This window comes from Eschrichtius robustus, chromosome X (genome assembly GCF_028021215.1).
Source record: "Eschrichtius robustus isolate mEscRob2 chromosome X, mEscRob2.pri, whole genome shotgun sequence".
Lineage (NCBI taxonomy): Eukaryota > Metazoa > Chordata > Mammalia > Artiodactyla > Eschrichtiidae > Eschrichtius > Eschrichtius robustus.
The window spans coordinates 12,960,525-12,977,621 of record NC_090845.1 but is presented as its reverse complement, the minus strand read 5'-3'; the positions used below and the strand labels follow the sequence as shown (position 1 = coordinate 12,977,621).

General features: G+C 41.9%; 1 protein-coding gene across 2 annotated transcripts in view; it reads left to right on the top strand.

Annotated features, from left to right (window-relative positions):
* Positions 1–17,097, top strand: part of ASB9 (ankyrin repeat and SOCS box containing 9) — a 31,419-nt gene that overhangs the window by 2,881 nt on the left and 11,441 nt on the right. For both annotated transcript variants that reach the window (XM_068533156.1, XM_068533157.1), the window contains exons 2-3: positions 4,939–5,018; positions 14,667–14,774. In XM_068533156.1, the coding sequence (XP_068389257.1) occupies positions 4,939–5,018; positions 14,667–14,774 (188 nt within the window). The remainder of the gene's footprint in view (positions 1–4,938; positions 5,019–14,666; positions 14,775–17,097) is intronic.

Below are 17,097 nucleotides of genomic sequence, written 5' to 3'. Positions count from 1 at the left end.
GCAAGGGGCAAGCCAGGGCCCAGGTGTGGTTGCTCTTGGGGAACTTTGCTGCTCCCACCTGCACTTGCAGGCTTTTCTTTGCCTCCCTCTTCGGAGGAAGGAAGGAAAGGGTATGACGATGGCAACCGACTCTTTATAGAGATTTAATTCTTGACTCTTCTGCCCCAGGAGCAGGAAAAGAATGTCTTTTTTTTCCTGAAAATACCTTGTTATGGATTGAATTGTGTCCCCCCCCCCCCACACACTCAAAAGACAGGCTGAAGTCCTAACCCCCAGTACCTCAGGATGCCACCTGATTGGAAATAGAGTCATTGCAGGTGTAATTAGTTAAGATGAGGTCCTAGTGGAGTAGGAGGGGCCCTTAATTCAATGACTGGTTCTTATAAGAAGAGGAGAAGAGGCACACAGGGAGAATGCCATGCGATGACAGAGGCAGAGATTGGAAAGATGCATCTGATAAGCCAAGAAACAGCAAAGATGGACACCCACCACCAGCAGAGGTAAGGAAGGATTCGTCCCTAGAGGCTTTGGAAAGAGCCTGGCCCCGAGGACACCTCCATTTCAGACTTCTAGCCTTCAGAACTCTGAGACGATGAACTTCTACTGTTTTCAGCCACCCAGATTGTGGTACTTTGTTATGGCAGCCCTGGGAAACTAATTCACACCTAGTCAGAGACACTTTGGAAAATAAATTGAAGGATAAACTCACAATCTCCCCGTAATCGCACTGAGCAGGTAATCACCGTTCTTGTTTTTAGTGTCTCTCCTTCAGGTTTTTGCCTGCAGGCTCACACCTGTAGGGAGATTTTCTTCCTCCCCAAATTGAGCCCACCCTGTAGGGAGTATTCACATTTAAACAGAAGACAGGCAAGAACAGGCATGGAAAGGAAATCATTTCATTCTCTTAGGGTGGATTTTTAGAAGTGGAGAAAGAATCGCAGTAGACAGGACCAATGTGCCCAACAGTTGCCTCAATGGACCTTTCTATTTGTCTGTTTGCGACCGTGAGCCTCTGTTTCTCTTCCTCCTTTTTTGATTTGTCCTGGAATCCAACCAAGGTCCACTATAATTGTGCACACTGTACCCAGATCCTCTTTCCAGTGTTGGAGAGGATCTCCACTGAACCCACCGCATCACGTCCCAAAGACTGAAAGCAAGTGTTCCAACACTCTCAGAGCAACCCAACCTCTCTTCTCCCCTCCTTGACCTTGCAGAATGTTTCCTAGGAGGAATAGATTGATGCTACTCCCAGCATCCACTGCAGGCTCTCGGAGCTTCGTGAATAGCTCTTTGCAGAATGTACCAATTAGTGCGTTTAAAATCTCTTCTGAAATAATGGAAATTTAAAAACTCATTCCAGAAATTTCAGTAAAAATGGAACGGCACCCTTCCTAATGTGCTGCAGGGTTTGATGGAGACTCGGTTTAAAAGAAAGGTAAGTTGAATGGCACCGACTGGAGGACTTGTGGGGTCGTTTCCTTAGGAGAGCCCCCTGCCCCATGTTAACCATGAGCTACACTAATGGATCTGTGGCATTGCCCGTGACCCCCATTTGGCATCTGTTTCTTGGCAGTACAACCAATGGATCTTGGTTCAAAAAGTACTGCGGAAGAATCCTTAACACGTACCAAGCGCTTGGATGATGTGTTGTATAGATATAATGGCCCTTGAGTTTCAAAGACTTCATTGGGGTCAGTGGAGAAGGGCATGTGACCTTGAGTTTTCCCTTCATCCATAGCCTCCTCCTATGAGCAGCGTCCATGTTCTGGCAGGAACAGGTCCCCTTTCCTGCCCTCCAGTTGTCAGCAGGAAGGCAGGCAAAGCTGCTTTAGGGTTTAATTGCTCATGTGTTGAGCTTGTAGCTCACTGCCTGCTTGTGATGTGGGCTCTGGAAACCCTGGAGAAAACATCTCCTGGATATCTCGTCAATGTTTTCAAGAGCCAAAGAGAGTGTGTGGATTAATCCACGTTGCAAATTATGGCGTTCGCTAAATGAGCTATATATAAAGTTCATGCTCTCAGTGCTAGAAAAATGTCAACCTTTCACAATTTAAAGTCTTTAGATAATCACTCAAGTGTTCAGAGGCCAGCTGAGGCTCAAATCTTTGTATAACTTTTGAGATGACTTTTGGCTTTAGAAGCACCTAAGGTTTTCTTCTGGCCTGGAGTAGTGGTAAGCTATGATATATTCACCAAATCCTAGTCTGAAAGGGCTTTAAATTAGGAAGGGAAGTCTCATACTGCTGATGGAGTATAAAGTGGTACAGCTGCTTTGGAAAATAGTCTGGCAGTTTCTCAAAAGGCTAAACACTGGGTTACCATGTCATACAGCAATTCCACTCCTAGGTGTCTACCCAAGAGAACTGAAGACATACATCCACTCAAATTTGTACACGCAAATCAGAGCAGCATTATTAATAACAGCCAAGAAGTGGAAACGCCACAAATGTCTATGAACTTTTTGGTCTATCTATACAAATATTTGGCCATAAAAAGGAATGAAATACTGATACATACTACAATGTGGAGGAACCTTGAAACATTACACTCAGTGAAAGAAGCCAGTCACGAAGGACCACATATTGTATGATTCCATTTGTGTGAAAAGTCCAGAATAGGCAAATCCATAGAGATGGAAAGTAGATCAGTGGTTGCCAGGGGTTGGGGGAAGTGGAAATGGGGGGAGTGACAGCTGATGGGCAAGGGGTTTCTTTCTGGGATGATGAAAATGTTCTAAAATTGATTGTGATGATGGATGTACAACTGTGAAATCTACTGAAAACCATCGAGTTGTACACTTGAAAGAGGGAATTGTGTAGTATGTGAATGATAAATCAGTAAAGCTGGTAGATAGATGGGTAGCCGCCCACCACGTGTCCCAGGACAATAGCCTGTGCTTCTCGAAGACATAGAGCATCTCTGCTTTGTAAATACTATGTCCTAATGCATGAGTGCAAAAACCTCAGGTAGTCTTTTTTTTTCTCTCTCTCTTGGAGAAGTACATAATTCTTTATTTACTCTAAATAGAAGGAGTCATGTTTCCATGATGAATGTACACAAAGCAAAGCCCATTTTGGTCTACACTCGGTAAGATAATTGCATCACTTTTATGAAATCTAAACAGAGTTACAACTTAGGGCCCAAATTACCTGCCTTGCTGTCAGCTCTAATTATCTGAGGTAGCTTTCACAAAGGTTGAGTGTGGCAGCGATATTTCTGAGCAGCTGAGCACTTGGCAGGAAAAAATGGCTTAATCATCACACACATGATTTTCAAGACCTTTCTCAACGTTTGGCTCTTCTCACTCAGGATTTCGTGTGGATGGTATTGTGCCTTAGCACCAACAGGGTAGAATCAGTTGTCCTTTTAATTCTAATTTGGAGATCGATCTTCCATAGCTGCTGTTTGGATTGTAGGCTCCAAGCCCTAGAAGCAGCAGTATTTTTCCTGAAAGCACTAGGGTCCTCAGAGAATACTGTGAGGACACTAATTTTCTATTGAGCGTCAGGTTTTGGAGGTTAGGAAAAGCCATTTCACTGAAGGTACCTCGAGCATGCTGGTGAGCCCAGAAGGGAAGCCTTGGACGGGCAGCATGTAGGCAGGCTCACTCAGCTTGCTCTTCTCTATTCAATGCCTCATGAATCCATCTGGAAGGATGGTAATTTGCTCACTGGGACAGATTTTCTGGGACACTGATAGCTCCAGGTGGCAGGCCCACGTCGGCCAACACGTGTTAAGTCCAAAGTGTTCTAGCCTCCTCCTTGATGGGCTGGCGTTGGCCAGGCTTTAGAAACTTACCCCGGTTCTCCAGGTCTTCTGGGCTTTTAGGAGATACCAGTTCGTTTACGAGGCATGACTGGTATCGGACCATCCTGCCTCGTTTGTGTGTAGTGTGTTTACTTGAGCAGGCAGAGCTGGAGCTGCAGCTCAGACCAGCCTCCTCACGTTCTGACTTCCTGCCTTTGTTCTAGAAACCAGTCGCAGCTGGAGATGAGAAAAATTCAGGTCTGCACCGCAATCAGTTGGCATCCAGTCAGTTACAAAGAGAGGGAAGCATTTAACGTGTTGGGATGGGTTTTACAAGCTTCCTTCCTAAGAAAGTGTATTCTTTCCAAATGGTTGGAGAATACATTTGCTAGTTTTTAAATAGCAGTGACTGTGGGGTCTAATCAAGACTCTCTGGTTATTGTTAGGGCAGGATAATAATAGTAGCTAATAGGGGTTGAGCCATAGGTAAGAATATTGCTGTCCTGACTTTACAGAGAAGGAAACTGAAGCTTGGGGTCTGCCCAGGGACCCAGAGCTCAGAAGAAGTCAAGCGGGTCTGAATTCACAGCTTTCTCTTAATCACATTGGCGCATTGCCTTTGGGGGTAAATCACGTCCCTGTTACAAGGTCAGACTGAGCTCTGATTTGTGCTTGTTATTGGGACAGGAGTAATCCATAAATATGGTTTTGTTTAGATTTGATTCCAAACCTAATGGCGTATGTAATGACATGATTACTACTATTAGTGTATGGCACTGTTTGCTGAGATGCCAGAGTTTGTATTTCACGCAGGAAACTAGACTGGCAACCACCGCTTAACGCACTAATGCTGGTAATTAGCGAAGCTCTCATTTAACTAAATGGACCATTTACCTTTGAAACCAGCATCTAAATGGAAGTACAGTAATCTGTCATCCCAGTCTACCACTTTGTCCTCAGTTTGGACACTGGCTGTAGTTATTTCTTTAGCTAGCTAGACATTTCAAATAAACGGTGTTCAAAAAACATCTATAGAGGGGAGAAGTTCTGAAGTCCTGATGGAGTTTTGGTTGATTGACTCCAATGTCTCCCTCCAGTAAGACCGGTTAGACGCTTATTGATGGGCAGGGATGAGCCTCTGGGTCTAAAGCGCATTAGCAGGATGTAACCTGCTCCGCCCTTTCCATACAGATACTGTGTCTGATTGGTCCCCTGTGCATGAAGCAGCCATTCATGGACGTCTGCTGGCTTTGAGGAACCTCATCAGCCAGGTAAGTAACTTTTTGGGGAAAAAAAAGATGAATATTAAGCACATTCTACGGCTCACCACATCGAGAAAAAGATATCACAGTCCGATATTAAGATATAAATTTCCTCTTTAGCAGAATGAGATGAATCCTGTCCTTCTTTATCTGGAGGCTGGCATAATACTAGAGTTTGGTACAATTCTACGCACAGAATAGATTCTATACTAAATATCTGTTGAATGAATAGCGGGCAAATTAGTGCATTCAAGTTGATGTCACTTTATTCAATAGACGATGTTCTTGAAAATTATCATGTAAAACAGTGGTTTTCAGCTGGGGCAGTTTTGCCCCAAAGGGGACATTTGACAATGTCTGGAGACATTTTTGTTTGTCACAACTGGGAGCAGGAGTAGGGATGGGGTGGGGTGGTGGTGATATTGGCATCTAGTAGCTAGAGACCAAGGAAGTTATTAAACGTCTGACACTGCACAGGACGGCTCTCCCCATTAAAACATTATCCAGCCCTGAACGTCAGTAGTGCTGAAAGAGGTTGAAAACCCCTCATGTAAAATAAATGCTTGAAAATGTCTTTTAAAATATGACATCATATAATTTCAAAGACTTGTTCAGTTCTGTTGAATCTCCAGTGGAAATGGCTCTGCCCAGTTTGATATCAGTTTCTCTGCTCCTTGGGTGTCATTTCAAATACACATTAATTTGAGTTTTGATGGTTTGAAATTATTGGGAACTTAAGCAAAGGCGCTTTTAAGAAAGCAGTTTCAGTCGCCATTCAAAATTCCAGTAAAGTTTTATTCATAGTGTCCTGTTCTCTGAAGAGGCAATATGGACCTTTTAGGTTAGAAGCTCTTGGCCCTTTTATGGACCCCTTTGATAGTCTGGCAAAGTCTACGGACCCCTTCTCAGACTAATGTTTTAAATGCATAAAACACAATATAGAGGAACTCTATAAACAAATGTGTGACATAGTAATATATGAACTTCTTTATTAATGCATTCAATAAGAAGATTTAGTGGTGATTCTAATTACTACCATACTTTCTAAGTAGGATGAATGTATATTTTGAGATATTTTAGATATCTGCAATATTCGTACTGTAATTAAAAATATCTGAGTTTCCTCTCTGTGATAGTCCTATATACTGCTGTTACTACTGTGGTTTGTGGTCTAAATTCACAATCAAAAGACATGATAAATTTCAGGTGGTAGTTCGTGGAAATGTGCTTTGAAAAAATTCCAATTTCACGGACCTATATAGACTAAGAAATCCTCCCATGAGAAAACAGTTTCTAAAGACGATTTTCAGACTACTCTAAGCCACTATCTTAAGCTGTTTTTGGTAGCAGCAGCCTCTTATAAATAGAAATACAGATAGTAACACGTAAATCTAGCTAAATGAAGTTAAGCTGCTTCTCAGATAAAATGAAACATTTACCTTTCTTTGATAGGGTGAAAAATGATCATTGCAGCTTTTATATATGCCTTATTAAATTGGACTGATATTCATTTATGTTTAGTATTTACGTGTTTACTGAATATCAGCTGGAATCATGTCTTTACCTAAGCTCTTTTGCATTATTTAAGCAAGTTATTTTCTTGGAACCTCAATTTCTGCCTTTATAAAATGAGTGTTCGAATACCTACCTGTATTAGTCAGATCTTGCTGTGTAACAAAACACCCCAAACTCAGTGGCATAATACAATTAACATTTATTTCTTGCTAATGAGACTTTGGATCAGCTGATCTGGACTGAGCTTGGCTCCAAGCTGTGGGTTGGCTACAGCTCTGCTGCACACGCCTCCCACCCTTATTTCACCAGTAGCTACCTGAGGAATTTTCTCCTCGTGGCAAAAGGCTGAAGCATAGCAGGGCAAGCTCAACCATGAAAGAATACTTCCAGTCTGCTTATGTCACATCTGCTAACACCCCATTGGTCAGAGCAAGTCAGATGACCAAGTCCAAATTCAAGGATCAAGGAAGTATTGATACATTTTGTCAACTATGAGGTCATGGCAAGGGTGTGAATGTATTACACTGCTACAGGAGAGTGAAGAATTGAGACCAAAAATTCAATCTATTATGTTACCTTATATGAGTTTGAGAGAATGAACTAAGGTGACATTGTGTAGATTACCTGCTCCAGTTACTCCTCATAAATGAGGAGTATCTATTTTCTTATTACAATCTACATAGCGCTTCAGGTAATCAAAGCATACTGAAAAACCCTCCTGCTAAACTAAACAAACATGTTTTAGTAAGGGGAGTAAGACCAAACATTCAAATGGCTATAACAAAGAGAAAAGAAAATTGCAAAAAATAATTCTCACTTGGTCCAAGAAGGGAGAAACTGAAACTGTAACTAATTATTCTTTACCGTGACTTTACATTAAAATAATGTGAGATTTTTAAAAAAAATAACAATACCCGGGCTTCACTGTAGATATTCTGATTTAGCCTAGGGCAGGCTTCATGCACTGGTATTTTTTAAGCTCCTGTAGGACCAGTACGTTCAGGAATTTTTTTTTAATAAATGTATTTATTTTATTTATTTCTAGCTGCGTTGGGTCTTCATTGCTGTGCACAGGCTTTCTCTAGTTGTGGCGAGCGGGGGCTACTCTTCGTTGAGGCGCGTGGGCTTCTCCTTGCGGTGGCTTCTCTTGTTGCGGAGCATGGGCTCCAGGCACGCAGGCTCAGTAGTTGTGGCTCACGGGCTTAGTTGCTCCACGGCCTGTGGGATCTTCCCAGGTCAGGGCTTGAACCCGTGTCCCCTGCAATGGCAGGCAGATTCTTAACCACTGCGCCACCAGGGAAGCCGAGGAATTTTTTTTAAAAAGGCCATTTTGACAGTGGAGAAAGAGAAGGGCATTTGACATGAAAGAGAAATAGTATGTGGAAAGGAACAAAAAGACTGATAGGTTGGATTTCATTAAAGTTAAGGACTTGTTCATCAAAGGTAGTATTTTTGAAAGCAATAAGTCAAGCCACACATGAGAAAATATTTGTGCTATATATATATCTGACAAAGAACTCATATTCCTAGCCTAAAATCAATACAAAAAAGATTGGCAACCTAACAGAAAAATCAGCAAGAGACTTGGACTGGCACTTCATAAAAGGGGATATTCAGATGTTCAATAAATATATCAAACTGTGCTAATAGTAACTGGAGTAATTTAAATTATGATTAAGAAATTATATTACCAGTTCCTCCCATGAGAAGGACTAAATTTGGAAAGACAGAAAACACCAAGTGTCAGCAAGAGTGTGGAGCAACTGGAGCTCTCATACATTGCTGGTGGGGGTATAAATTTGTATAAACCACTTTGGGAAATTGTTAAGGAATATCTACTAAAGCTAAAAATATCTCTACGCTACAACCCCACAGTTTCATTTCTAGGTTTATATGCAACAGATATGTATACGCGTGTTCATCAAAAGACACGTACAGGTATATTCATAGCAGCCTTATTCATAACAGCAAAAAAAAAAAATCCTCGAAAACAACCTAAGTGTCCATCAAAAGTAAGGTGGATACATATATTTTGGTATATTACTCAGTGGAACCCTATACAGCAATGAAAATGGATGAATGGATGAATCTGAAAAACAGGTAAGTGAAAGTAGCTGAGCAAACACAAAAATACATACTTCATGGTTCAATTAATATAACGTTCAAAACCAAGGAAAACTGTTCTATGATGTTAGAAGTCAGTATTCTGGATGGCTTTGCCGATGAGAGGTGGGTAGTAATTTGGGTAGGACATACATAGGTTTCTGGTAATTTTTTTTTCTTTCTCCCTTTACCTGTACAATGGTTACGCAGATAGATTTTCTTTGTGATAATTCACTGAGGTTTACATTAAGGATTTATGAACCTTTCTTTATATCTGTTGCACTTCAATAGTAATTTATTTTTTAAAAAGCAATGACAATTTGTTAGGCCAGCAGGAAGCAATTAAGGCATCCTTTGGGCATCTTGTGACCTTAATTTGGTGCACATTAGGATCCCCTTGGGCTGGCAACGGGTAGGGGTTCCTAAAAATGCTGATGCCTGAATTCAACTACCTTTTTTTTTTTTTTTTTTTTTAATGAATCTCAAAGACATTCTTCATTCTAAGTGAAGCAAGCCAGACTCAAATTTTATATACTATATGATGCCATTTGTATGTCATTCTGGAAGAGACAAAAATATAAGAACTTACTAAAATCAAGACCAGGTGATAATGAAGATAAGATAGATGAATGAAACAGAACAGAGAGGCCAGAAAAAAAAACCACATATGGCCAAGGTCACAAATATTTTCTTCCAAAAGTTTTCTAATTTTACATTTTACATTTATGTCTATAATCCATTTTGTTAAATTTTGTACAAGGTGTGAGGTGTTGGTCAAGATTCATGTTTTTGTTGTATATTGATGTCCCTTTGTTCTGGCACCGTTGCTAAAAAGTCTAACCTTTTTCTATTTAATTACCTTTGCATCTCTGTCAACTACCTTTGATTGTTCTGCAGTTGCTCTGAGATGCAGCCTGGGTATCCGGCCTTTTTTTTTTTAAAGCTCCCCTGGAGATTTGAATGCACAACTCTATAAGCCTTCCGAGTAAAGTCCCACTGCATGCAGGGGATAAGGACTGGCTTTTCTGTTTCTTGAATAAAACTTTTTATGCTGCTCCCTGCAATCTTTAAAGAGCTAAGCCACTATCAGGGTGTGGATACTAGGAAAGATCCTGAGCATTCTGAAACATCAGACCTTTAGGATGTGGCAGCTCATTGAAGGCTAAGTAATAAAGAATAAAAAGAAATCTCAGCTAATAACTGCCTAGAAGTTACCAAGTGCTAAGCATTTTGCATACATCGTTTTTTAGTCTTCATAACAATCTGTAGGGTAGGTGAAATTGTCCCCATTTTACAGATGGAAATTGAGGCTTCAAGCGGGAAGTAGCTGGCCCAAGGTCACACTGCTTGTTAGGTGATGGTGCCAGCATTTGAACTCGGGAATCACTCTGCTATCCTCTCTCTGAGGTCTCAATCCTAGGTCTGAAACGAAGATAGTGGTGCCATTCAGAGAATCAGGTCCGGTAAGACAAGGAGCTCCTTTCAGGGGAGCTTGGTTGGCAAAGGCTGAATTTATGTCGTGAGCTGGGTCTCTGGGTGGTTATGTCTTAGCAGGGAATTAGAAACATGTACTGGGGATGGAGATTTAGATTTTTTATTTTTTAAAATAAATTTGTTTATTTATTTATTTATTTATGGCTGCATTGGGTCTTTGTTGCAGTGCACGGGCTTCTCATTGTGGTGGCTTCTCTTGTTGCAGAGTGTGGGCTCTAGGTGCACGGGCTTCAGTAGTTGTGGCACACAGGATTAGTTGCTCTGTGGCATGTGGGATCTTCCCAGACCAGGACTCAAACCCGTGTCCCCTGTATTGGCAGGCGGATTCGTAACCACTGTGCCACCAGGGAAGTCCCGAGATTTAAATTTGAAAGCCATATATAATATATAAAGAGTATTGAGAGAAAAAGAAAAGGATTTGAGAGCAAATCCTGGAGGAAATGCCTGCATTAGGAGATGTAAGGATGAAAAGGACAGAGTTAGTGAAAGAGACAGAAAAAAAGGCAGTCAGAGGTCGGAGATAATTCCAGGTAGAACTCTGTTTTAGAAGCCAGGGGAGAGGTTTCACGAGGTCAGGATGAACATGTGGCAAATTTAGAGGTGGAAGGAGGTGGGGGACAGAGCAGTGCAAACTGGTTTCCGGAAGTCACTGGTGGTCTTTAAAAGCAGTGTCAGCAGGATTGTGTTGGTAGAAAATGAGAGAAGGGGTAAAAGTAGAGACAATGGGGATAGACTATTTTCAAAAAAAAAAAAAAAAAAAAAAAAAGGAGGGGGCAGCAAAGGGAAGAAGCACATGGATGGACGCTTGGCGGAGGGTCAGGACTGAGGGATGGGGAGACTTCGAAAGCAAAAAGAAAGTGTATCTCAAGAGAGCAGGGGACGTATGTGAGAAGGTGGATGAAGGAATGTCACGGGCGTGGCGGGAGCTGGGGGGGCCCGGGTGCAGTCACGAGCTATTGGAGTGCGCTCATATATTTCTTTTTTTTAAAAAATTAATTAATTAATTAATTAATTTTTACGGCTGTGTTGGGTCTTCGTTTCTGTGCGAGGGCTTTCTCTAGTTGTGGCAAGCGGGGGCCACTCTTCATCGCGGTGCGCGGGCCTCTCACTATCGCGGCCTCTCTTGTTGCGGAGCATAAGCTCCAGACGCACAGGCTCAGTAGTTGTGGCTCACGGGCCCAGTTGCTCCGCGGCGTGTGGGATCTTCCCAGACCAGGGCTCGAACCCGTGTCCCCTGCATTGGCAGGCAGATTCTCAACCACTGCACCACCAGGGAAGCCCTCATATATTTCTTCCTCAAAGAAAGGAGCAATGGGAGAAAAGAAGACTGGAGGAATGCAGAGAGATTTTAGGGGCGGGGAGAAAGGGAATGTAGGAAGTTCTCACATCAAATGGCTTTGACCTCCTTGGTAAAGTAGGAAGGAAGTGATGTGTTCTGATGAACGTGAGTACGATAGGTGTTCATGATCTTCTTTTCTGCTGAGTGTAGAGAAGGAAGTGATAACTGTGGGCAGGACAAAGGATAAAGCCTCAGCTTCTTGTAGTCAGTTGGTTCAGCCTGGGTAGGCATATGATTTGGGGCTGGGACAGAAAGTTGCCAGGTACTAAGCACTGTGTCACCCATGGGTGCCCTGATATTGTACAACCCCAAGGACCCATCAGAAAGAGCTTCTGACTATAGGCCGAGATTAGGGGACAGACAATTGATGATAGAACAATTAAAGATAAGCTATTCATTTTTTTAACTGAGAACCCACTGTAGACTGGACCCTCTCTGAAGTAATGGGTTAAAATTTACCTTATAATAGTATATGATTCAGCCTTGTCAATAATTCAAACAAATTGCCACAGTTCATTTAAAGTCAAACTTGTACCTGTAAATACAGTCCTCAGTTTGCAAAGGGTAACTTAATTTAAAGGAACTTCGTTGTAATGTGAATATGTAATGAGTGGTGAACACTTTTGTACTGTGAATAATTCCTTTTTTACATTTTCATCTACCTGTATTTATGTATAAGCACCTAAATGATGATTTAGAAATGGCAGTGGTGACTGCAGTTAACAGAACACAGTAAAGAATTCCTTTAAAGGACAGTCTTCTTTCATCTCAGGATCTGTCGCACAGAGCAAAATGCAGTTAACATTTTGCTGTGAATTTCTTGTGTACTCTAGTAGTGTGTGGGGAAGAGATTGGACAAATATAGAACATTGAGAGTGGGGAAAAAAAGGATTTGAGAACAGATCTTTGAGGGGATGCCTCTAATCAAATAATAATGACAATAATAAAACAGCAGATGCCACACTGTGAAGTCCATGGGCAGTGCTTGTGAAGGGAATAAATGCTATAACTCAAATTCTTCTCGAGTCAGAGGGTCAGTAAGCATTTATTGAATACAGATGGAATTTGAGGTTATGAAGGAAGGGAAGATACAGTCCTATCCCTCCCTGCGCACAGCAGAGCAGGGATGACAAAGTAGTATAAAGGATATTGGAATTTCTCATTTTTAAGCAGGTGATTTTGAGTCTCCCAGAACCCCTTTGCAGACCCACCTAAAAAGACTCTGGGTTTGAGATCCTGTAGACTCAGGTGTATGTCCAGGTGTATATCAAAACGCATGAGCTTGCCAGTCAGAGGGTAAAAGTCCAAAGGACAGCATGACTAGGGGGTTGACTCGTAAGTGCCCACAGAAGTAGAAGAATGTATGTTAGGAATGATGGTGAGTGAAGTAATCTATTGGAATGATTTTAGGCAAATTTAAACTATTCTGGGAAGAAAAGGTATAATATATTACCAAGATGTTAATTAAACTATCTATGCGCTTAATTGACATGCCCTAAGGAAAAGAACTTTTATTGTACCTGATTTCTTCCTGTCAGGAATAGATAATATATTCCAAGGTCGGGGGGGGGTCTGTGGAGCCTCTCCTGGAGCTCTTTGATGTTTTGCTTGGATTGGGCTCATGATCTATCTCCTGGAGAGCACATTTTCCCAGAGGATGAAGAATCCCAGGGCCTTTCAGACACTTTCTTGCTTCTTCAGCCCTAGAGTACTAGAGTGAGAATGTAATTGCCCCTCAGCCTCGGGACTTTCTGCCTCTCTCTCTGTGGAGGTTCACCTAATGTTTTGGCCTGTATTAGTCCAGGGCTATTGGAGTGCACTCATATATACCTGTACGCATATAAGAAATACGTATACGTATTTCTTATATATACCTGTACGTATATAAGAAATCCCGGACTTAGCGGCTTAATGTAACAGATGTGTATTAGTTCCCAGTGTCTATGGGTCAGGAATCCAGACACAGTTTAGCTGGGTCAGGGACTCTTATGCATCTGCAGTCATAAGAGTGTGGACCAGAGCTTCAGGCATCTTGAGGCTTGACTAAGGATGGACCCCAGTCCAAACTCTCTTACATGGCTGTTGGCAAGATTCAGTTCCTTCTGGGTTTTTTGACTAAAAGCCTCAATTCCTGGCTGGCTGTTGCCTGGAGACTGCCCTAAGTTCCTTGTCATGGCCCTCATCAAAACAATGAGCCAATAAGTGAGAGGACAGGAGAGAGTGAGAGCAAGTTGAAAGTCAGTCTTGAGTGTGTACACCTAAGAGTCACATGGCTAGGTCCTAGGTATGTGTGTCATCAACTCTAATAGATGCTGTCAAACTGTTATCCTGAGTGGTTGTATTATATTACACTCCCGCCAGCAGTATGACGGTTCCTTTTTTTGTTTGTTTTTTTACATCATTGTCAACACCTTGGTGTACTGTCAGATTTTGAGCCAGGTTAACTTTTTTTTTTTTAAGTTGTTGGGTTTTTATTTTTATTTTAGTTTTTAATTGAAGTATAGTTGATTTACAGCATTGTATTAATTTCTGCTATACAGCAAAGTGATTCAGTTACACATATATATACATTCTTTTTTATGTTCTTTTCCATTATGGTTTATCACAGGATATTGAATATAGTTCCCTGTGCTATACAGTAGAACCTTGTTGTTTATCCATCCTATGTATAATAGTTTGCACCTGCTAACCCCAAACTCCCAATCCATCCCTTCCTCAGTCCCCTCCCCCTTGGCAGCCACAAGTCTGTTCTCTATGTCTGTGAGTCTGTTTCTGTTTCGTAGATAAGTCCATTTGTATCATATTTTAGATTCCATATATAAGTGGTATCATATGGTATTTCTTTCTCTGTCTGACTTACTTTGCTTAGTATGCTAATCTCTAGGTCCATCCATGTTGCTGCAAATGGCATTATTTCATTCTTTTTTATGAGCCAGATTAACTTTTTTCGTAAATTTTTTAATTGATGTATAATTGATTTATAATGTTGTGTTTGTTAATTTCTGCTGTACAGCAAAGTGATTCAGTTATATATATATTAATATATATATGCATTCTTTTTTTAATACTCTTTTCCATTATGGTTTATCATAGGTGAGCCAGGTTAACTTTTAAAAGAATTGTCTTGTACTGAATTCATGACTGAAACCCAACCCTACAGAACTGTTGCTTTGCATCCCTTACTCTGCCCATTTCCCCTCCTCCAGGGGTGGCTTGTGAACCTCGTCACGGCAGATCGTGTGTCCCCGCTCCATGAAGCCTGTCTCGGAGGTCATCCCTCCTGCGCAAACATTTTATTAAAACATGGAGCTCAGGTAAGTGCAGCTCAAATCACACCATGTGATTTGACACCATGACTGAAAAATGACGATTTCTATCCCTTCTGAATACTTTCCAGTGTTTTTGATTAGCCTGATTTGAAATATGAAGGTTTTTTTTTTCCAAAAGTATTATGTCCATCAAGCTTATTTACTTTAGTGGTAGATGAAATACTGCATTTTTAGCTAGAAAGTCATGGTCTGAGCCTATGTCATTTTCTTTGACTGTCACTATTAATAAATAGCTGTTAGATTTCTGCCTTCATTCCTGTGGCTGGAAGGTAGTGACATATTGTAGAAAACACATAACATTTGGCTCCATAAGACCTGAATAATGGTCCCAGACCATCCCTACCATTTACTAACATTGGAAACTTGGACAAGTTACTTAGCCTGTAACCTTAGAGTCTATATATGAGAAAAAAAAAAAAAACAGGGAAAATACCAAAAACAAATTATGTAGCGTATTTTGTGGTATTGTGAGGATTGAGAGGGCTAAGGCATGTGATTATTATTTGGAGAATGGGAATCGGGATGACATAATGAGATTCTAGAGAAGGAAGATACGAAATCATTGAATTTGAAAGTAGGGACCAGTAGATCTTCCATTAACTTAAGTACCCTCTTGCTCAGAAGTGATGGGAAAATCTGATCAGGAAATTCTGTATGGGTTTCTCATCTTTTCTCAACCAGTCTGTACTGAGCATTTATTATGTGCCTAACTCTAGATAAAGGTTTTCAGGAACTTCTAAACTAAATGAGGAGACGACCAGATAAACAGGTAAATGGCGGCATGTAACACTAACTGCTTCGAAAGATAAACCCTGAAATCTCAGTAGCCTCATATAATAAAAGTTTATTTCTTGTTCAACTCAGACTCCAGTGTGGGTGTTTCCAGTTGGGTGGCTATTTTCCAAGGGTGATTCAAGGACGCAGGCTCCTTTCATCCTGCTGCTCCGCTGTCTTCAACAAGTGGCTCCCATGTGTGCTCCATTCCAGGTGGCTAGAAGGGGAAAAGACATGGAGGATTGTGAATGGAAGCTTCTTAAGGGCCAGTCTTGGCAGTGACATATGTCACTTTTGCTCATATCCCATTGGCCAGAATGCAGGCCACGTGTAACTGCCAGGGAGGCGGGCAAGTGTAGTATGCCTCTGCGCCCAAGAGAGAGGAAATGAGTTTGTTTAATGCATAGTATCTCCGCCACAGCAGGCAATTACAATACGCTGTTTTTATCTGTTAGTTTCTTCTGTGTAACAAACCACCCTGACTTAATGACTTAAGACAGCAGCCATTTATCTCACAGTTCCTTGTGCTGTCTGGACAGCTCTTCTGGTCTGGCTGCTTCAGCTAACCTCAGCTGGGCTTGCTGAGGCATTTGAGGTTAGCTGATAGATGGGCTGGGGCAGGCTACTTCATGATGACCTTGGATTGGATGGCTGGGAGGTCTGGGGAGACAGAAAACCTCTACGTGGTCTCTCATCCTTTAGCAGGCAGCCCAGGCCTGTTCACATGGTAGCAGGGATTCCAAGAGCAGCAAAAGAGGGCAAGCTCTCTGCTTGCATCACACTTGTTAACTGTCCCATTGACCAAAGCAATTCATGTGGGCAAGCCCAGATTCAAGGATTGAAACGATAGTCTCCATCTTGGGATGGGAGGAGTTACTAAGCCACTCTGCAAAGTGGTATGCATCCTGGGCAGAGAATCTGTGGCCATATTTTGCAAACTACTACAATGTAATAAGTATTAATAGTAAGGGGATTGTTGGGAACACATAGAAGTGTTCCTAACCCATTTATTTCTGATGGAGAGAGGGAGTCAAAAGATGCTTCCTACAGGAAATGATGTTACAGTTGAAACCTAAAGGACCTGTTGGAGTTAGTCAGCTCAACGGTGGGTTGGGGGAAATGATGGACTTCCCACCCACTAGGAACAACAAACGCAAAGGCCTAGAAGTGAAAGTGGGGACTTCAAATCGTTCCTTCAAATCATTCTTTAGAGACTTCCCTGGTGACACAGTGGTTAAGAATCCGCCTGCCAATGCAGGGGACACGGGTTCGAGCCCCGGTCCAGGAAGATCCCACACGCCGCGGAGCAACTAGGCCCGTGCGCACAGCTACTGAGCCTGCGCTCTAGAGCCTGTGAGCCACAACTACTGAGCCTGTGTGCCACAACTACTGAGCCCACGCACCTAGAGCCCGTGCTCCGCAACAAGAGAAGCACTGTAATGAGAAACCTGCACACCGCAAGGGAGAGTAGCCCCCGCTCACTGCAACTAGAGAAAGCCCACGTGCAGCAACGAAGACCCAACACAGCGAAAAA